Source organism: Glossina fuscipes, unplaced genomic scaffold, assembly GCF_014805625.2.
Source record: "Glossina fuscipes isolate IAEA_lab_2018 unplaced genomic scaffold, Yale_Gfus_2 222, whole genome shotgun sequence".
Taxonomy (NCBI): Eukaryota; Metazoa; Arthropoda; class Insecta; order Diptera; family Glossinidae; genus Glossina; species Glossina fuscipes.
In genome coordinates this window covers 1507852-1514502 of record NW_023998565.1, presented here as the reverse complement: position 1 = coordinate 1514502, position 6651 = coordinate 1507852, and the positions used below count along the sequence as shown (strand labels likewise).

At 34.2% G+C, this 6651-nt stretch overlaps 1 protein-coding gene across 1 annotated transcript; it reads right to left on the bottom strand.

Annotated features, from left to right (window-relative positions):
• Nucleotides 1-2528: 2528 nt before the first annotated feature.
• On the bottom strand, nucleotides 2529-5312 carry LOC119642378 (protein RCC2 homolog). Its single transcript, XM_038041521.1, has 4 exons — nucleotides 5180-5312; nucleotides 4222-4557; nucleotides 3588-4166; nucleotides 2529-3524 (listed from the first exon to the last, which is right to left on the bottom strand). The coding sequence occupies exons 2-4, from the start codon at nucleotides 4552-4554 to the stop codon at nucleotides 2988-2990; spliced, it is 1449 nt and encodes a 482-aa protein (XP_037897449.1). The 5' UTR covers nucleotides 4555-4557; nucleotides 5180-5312; the 3' UTR covers nucleotides 2529-2987.
• Nucleotides 5313-6651: the final 1339 nt, after the last annotated feature.

Genomic DNA, 6651 nt, shown 5'->3' with positions numbered 1-6651 from the left:
ACAGTAATTAATTTTATCTGTCTTTTATAGAATCAATAATAATTAATCATAATCATTTTTCCTAATATTTTTTTTCCATTTACTTTTCCTAATTTAATCGAATTTTTTGCTAATTTTGATTTAGCAAATTAGCGCTTACGTGAATTGAATGAACATTTTAATTGTTTGTACAGTATCTTTTGCAGTGGTTGTGTATATAAAAATGAAGGCACAAAGTTTTTATCATACAGCTTAAATGCTGTATTACAATATTTAATCGATTAGGTTCAGAAGTATCCATGTAGAAAGTGTACCTGCATTTGTGATTTTTTATTTCTTTTTATTATTTTTGGTCCATTATATATAATATATTTTACTATGTATACAAAAAAAGGGGGGAAAATAATCCTATTTGTTCCTACATTCGACAAATTCTGTTCTCCATAAAATATCAATCGTGCTAATTAATGACGGGTCCATCGGCCGACTGTTTGGTATGCGGAGGCAAAGATACGTTGTTGCTTAAAGATATTCGGTTGTCCTGAAGGCTTATATATGAAGTTAAAGTTGGGAATTCTAACATTAGCAGACATCATATTTTAAGTTTATCATTGCAACATGGTGGTCTTTGTTAGTATAAAGTTTTGAATTAATTAGTGTGTCTGTCAGATCGAACCATGCGTGGGATGCGAAGCTGGAACTAAAAAAATTTACACCAAAAAAACCTATAACAAAATACTTACACCAAAAAAACTTGGGAGTTACGGCCGATGATTGTCTAAGCTAGGAACTAGGATTGTGTAAGGATTAAGTAGGTTTATATATCTATAATTAGAATGCTGATTTGTATATTACTTTTTATATTACAATTATCATACCTAGCGGGGCTTTCTACACTAATCGCCATCTGTTTTGGCGTTTTTGTCAGTTTATCTAACTCGTCACAGCCTAAAAATAGTCGTAATCCCTCTTAATCCGTATTTTTCCGTCTGCTATTATTTGTTGCGTCATTCTGTCCACTGCGTGTGTCAATCCTAATCTTAATTCAAGTACGTGCGACCGCCCCCCTTCGACCTATGTAACCGTGTTAGGCTCGTTTTAACTGAATCTAATTTGAATCTAACATCGTCTACGGTTATACCGTGATTTGCCTTTTTAGAAGGTATAACCTGCTTTCTTCCATAGTGCCCCGAAAGTAAAATATGCAAATGAAGCAATTATATTCGCCTTTGGGCAAATCTCGGGTATCCACTACCACTTTCGGTAGTAAATTTTCCTTTGAAATCTTTCGAAATATAGAATTCAAAGAATCGTTCAATTGCCTCCTTTAAAGTCTCTTGATTAACATCGCCTCTAAAAGGATCCTCATTAAAAGGTACATTTGTAATGTTTCTAATATCAGTCTTTGTACACATCCTACGCCATAACTGGCGTTCACCAGTTCACCAGTGCCTTCCTTTTCCCAGACTGTCGACTACCAGGTGGAGATTGCATTTTATTATTTAGTTGGTTTAAATTGAATGCACTTTCTGATTTGACTTTGTGTTACATTAGAAATCTATCTCTACCGTGTATAACAATTTTCGCAAGACAACTCTAATGGAGCAATACCCCATTCTATCCGCCCAGCGTGTGTTTTAGTTAATTAGCTCTCATTTTAAAGTCGTTCTATGAGAACCAAGCCGTTTGTGTTAATAAATAAACATTAATCGATGTACATACGTCGTGTAGCAATCGCAGTGCTTTTCTAAACTCCTATTCTTAAAAGCCAATGAAAAATCGAAAACTCCAATCAAGACTTAAAAAAATATATACCCAAAGATTTAACTCAGGAAGATGGGAATTTCAATATTGTCTCTTCTTTACACAAGACGTATTCTGAAAGAATGTTACCATTTCGAATTAAAGGAAAATTTCAGACGGATAGAGGAATAAAGCGAACAGAATTTAAGAAGGGAGAAAAATATAAATTTACTCAAAGAACGAGAAAGACGTTACCTTTAGTTTACACCGAGTATTACAATAGTTACCGCTATTTTATCGCAAAGATGAAAAATTCGAAGCATAATGCGGAGAAAACCATTTGCTCGATATACAAAATATATTGTAGAGTATTCATCGCAAACAGTTCGTCCATAAAAGTTGACACGCCGTAAGTAGTTATACAAATTAAGGGGCTCATTCAAATACTTTGCTTGACTATTATAGACAATATAGACCGATTTGTTATACATAGATTAAAAAAAAGGTAACATTCCAAATCTGTTTTTACACAAATTTGTAAACAGGTTATCATTATCTGACATGGCAAGTCGATTTGTTAAACGTTTGCTGGTGTGTAGCAACTTCCTAGACATTACGATTTGTGAAGTCAGCTTAACGCTTCCAAACGTTCTCTTAAAAGAATTCACCGAACAGATTTTAGTTTGGATAGAACTAACGAAAATTGGCAGATTTTCGGTCGAAGCATTCGTAGAGAACATCACTTCCACCTATGATGAAATTTTAAAAGTAATTATATATGAGTAAAAATTTTCTAGGCTAATAGATACATTTTCCATTTTTATTAAATGTATTTTATGTATTTCGTAAAAGGTTGGAAAAATTAAATTAATGTAAGATATACTGTGAACTTATATAAACAAGAACACTAAGAAAAAGAAAAAAAAATACTGAGTAAGCTACAACTTGTACGAAAAGAAAACATGTCGGAGACGATGACCTTAAAAGTATATAGAGATTGAGACTTAAATGTACTATAAAATGATGATTTGTCTTGATTAAAAAATATGTTGATGGACGACGATAATGATTAATAACTTAAAAGTGAATTTGCCGTTGAATAAAAAAGGCCACGGCGAAGCAATTGAATTGTAAGGATTTGATATTGCTTCCATACAATAAATGCAATTAAAGGCGACCTACGGTACAGAAAATAAGAATTTCAATTGCTTTTCTAATATGAGTTGTATTTCTCGATGTTCCTGGTTAGTAACTTTTTCCAATTTCTAGTCATCGATAGCGTATTGCGGCATTTTCTCATATTTCACTTTGGTACCGTCATGATCAGTATTGATAAGGATTATTGTATGTGAGTAGCCCATGGTAACTTGAGGTATTTTCATGTTATCCATTTTGGGCACTTCCTTAGGAACTGTGGAAGACTTTTGAAATTCGCCTATGCCAAGTTCACCATAAGTGGGCGAGGCACCCCAACCAATCAAGGTATCATCAGCTGATATGACAATAGATGTGTTGGCACACCCAATATCCGTGATATTCCAACCTGACAAATCTTGCACAGGTTTCGGGTACATGTTAGCCTCACCGGTTTTTTTATTCTGACCGAACAAAAATAGCACGCCCAACTCATTAACTACCAAACTAAAGGTAGCACCGCAATAAACACTACGAGCACCACGTCCGTGAACATCAAAAAACTTAATCAACCGCGGTACCATTTCATCTTTAGGCTCAGCATGACCTAAACGACCAAAACCACCAAATCCCCAGCTGTAAACGCGTTTTTTTGAATCAATAGCCACCTGTAAATGTTGAATGTTATTGACAATATTTCCAAATACTCAATTTAATATTAGAGCACTTGCCGTGTGATTGTTGCCACAAGCAAAATCAACAATTTGTACATTATCCACTGGATTCACGTGCCCATCTTTGTTTTTTTCAATGTATAAAACCACCTTTTTCGGCGATGTCTCAAAATGGAATGACAACTTATTGGCATTTACAAAATATTTGGCATCTGTGTTGTGACCCAACTGCCCGTACTCAGGCAAACCAAAGGTATGCAAATTACCTTTAATATCCAAAATAACAGAGAATTCGGCTCCGCAACCTATGCGTACGATTGGAGGACCGCGATAATTGATAAGCGTTGGTACAGTGATGACAGGCGTAGTATTGCCAACGCCACATTGTCCCGATTTATTGTCGCCGCAAGCAAATACTGTGCCGGTATCCGTAAGAAAAAGAGAGTGATGGCGTCCGACCGCAGCTTGAACAATGTTTAACTTTTCCAATGTTGGTATAATGGTAGGTTTTTCACACAATTTTGTATCCGATAACCCTAACTGGCCAGATGGATTGCGACCAAAAGCCAAGGCCCGGCGATCCATATTAATCAGAATAGTATGGGCAGCTGCACAACCGCTGGCCGCGAAACGATACTACAAAATTTATAATTTCTTGAGATATAAATAATTGAAAAAATTTAACACTCACCTTTTCATCAGTGAAACGATGAAAGCTATACAAATTGGGACGAACTTTAACTACATTTTTCCGATCGCGTTTGCCAGTCAGGTCCCAAGTAACCATGCCGGAAATTAGCATGTGTCCGGGTGTTTTATCCATTGTGGCTAACAGATCATCAGGCAGTTTACTAGGTGGATCCATGTTATCATGAGGAATCAATACTTCAACTTGACTTGATGAGGTCTGCGCTTCCTCTTCGGATTCTTCACTAACCTCGTCTTCATAATCGGACTCCTTTTTTTTAGGTCGCCGTTTATTCGGACCATTGCCATTTCCACCTGCTTTACGTTTGGCTGACATTTTCTATGGAAATTAAACCAAAAACAAAGAAAACTCACAATATCGGCGTTTAATAAACGGAATACATCTATAAAGCGGCTGAAATAAGCAGACTCCTAGGAAAATTCACTTCTTCATGAAAAACAAAACAATAATAAACAACTATCTAATGTTTTGCAAACACGGCATAAAATGCTGTCAAAGAAATAAGCGACAAATGTGAATGATTTAGAAACTAAACGTAGTCACTTTTTGCAGCCACTCGTTTGTACGTGTATATGTAATTCCTGTAATTCATAAGCAGATGGCATGTTGTAAAATCATTACAGAATATTACAAGGAGTTTTGCAAAGAAGAAAGAATTAAAATAAGAGGCTAAGCAGGAAATAAAAATTTGCTTAAAGCTCTAATTTTCGTCACATTAATTTACTGGGCCGTAGACGAATTTAACATTTGACATTTCCCTTAAATTCATTATTGCAGTCCACCAAATACAAAATTTAGAAATACACTGTAGCGGCAAGTTGCTTGCCTAAATATCTAGCTTTAGCGTCGCTTGTATTGACGCCGCAAGCATCTTTTTGCCTTTGTTCAAAACATTCACGAAACGCTTGCTAAAACATGATAATAATTAGTAGACACTTACAACTGACTGCTTTGATCGGTAAGAGTTACGAAAATTTAAAAATTATATACTTATAAAGAATATTTGAAAAACTTAAAATGATAACACACAAACAGACCCACCACCTTTTTTCCTTAAACCGCGGCAACTGGATAGCATTAGAATAGAGTTGCATCAGCTATAAAATGAATGATATTATGCTTCTTAGTATAGGGTTACCCAATTTTACTATGGATTACTAATTCACGTTTACTAAACGAATCATTATAAAATCTATTTATATAGCACGACTCCTTTTGGGTTTGAATATAAATAACAATAATCGAATATTAAAACGTAAGCTGATTTCACATCTGACATTATTTGTTTTTCTTTTCTAGGTAGCTATTGAACGAACTATATTTTTTTTTATTTATAAAAGAAGAACGGATTTGGCATGTTAACGATAAGACCTACATACCCAGTAACGTTATTAGTTTTTAACATAATATCTTCTTGAGGACTTGAGTTTAGTAACCGCAATAAAGATGATAACAGAGAAAAAAGATGATGCAGATCAGGTGGTGATTATAATTGATTTATTGATGATACAATGGCATTAATTATAATAAGAAGCGGTTAGTTAAAATTATTCATTAATAAAATTAATTTTTAATAATAAAGAGCCCATTCAATACGGTCTATTCTGAAGTTTAGTTCAGGAGATTGATATAAAGTTATGGCTTTATGGGAGTAATTGATTTATGGAATTATAAACATATTTGGCGATACTATTACACAAAACAAAAAGTTCAATTTTAATTATGACAACTTGAAAGGGGAAGTCAACAGTTTTAACAAAAACAGTTAACTGCTTAAGTTGGGTTTCATTGCGAACAGGAATATCCACTGGCTTGCCTGTCTTACATGATATTATTTCGAATTAGATCATAATATCGAAGTCGAGCTTCACGAGCATAAAGATCAGCATTGTCATTTGATTGAAGGCCGCAATGACCTAGAAATCAGACTAGATGGCATGTATCTACCCCAGAAACAGTTAACATAATATGGATTTCGAATACGTACATAATGCGAGGACCTTTTTAAATAGGGTAAGTGGTGATCTGCTGTCAAAAAAACCACGAATTTTTTGATACCTTTTGATATTTATTTATTTATTTATTTATTTTATTTATTCCACTTATACTAGAAACTCAACTAAACAAATAACAGTCGAGTTCAATTGGCTCTTAATGCAAAACTTATATTAATTAACAATAAAATTGAGTATAAGCATAATAAAACAAATAAGAAAAAAAAAAAAAGGGAAAAAAAAACCATGTACACTATCAGCATAGGAGCACACTTACAACCGGTACAGGACCAAATTGCAAATGAACCCCTAAGCCATCGCATTCATGCATAAGCCTAGCAACCGATAATAAATTGACAATAATTCACTTTCGAAACGTAACGACTTTTTAAGGATAAAAGCTAGTTTAAATGCGACA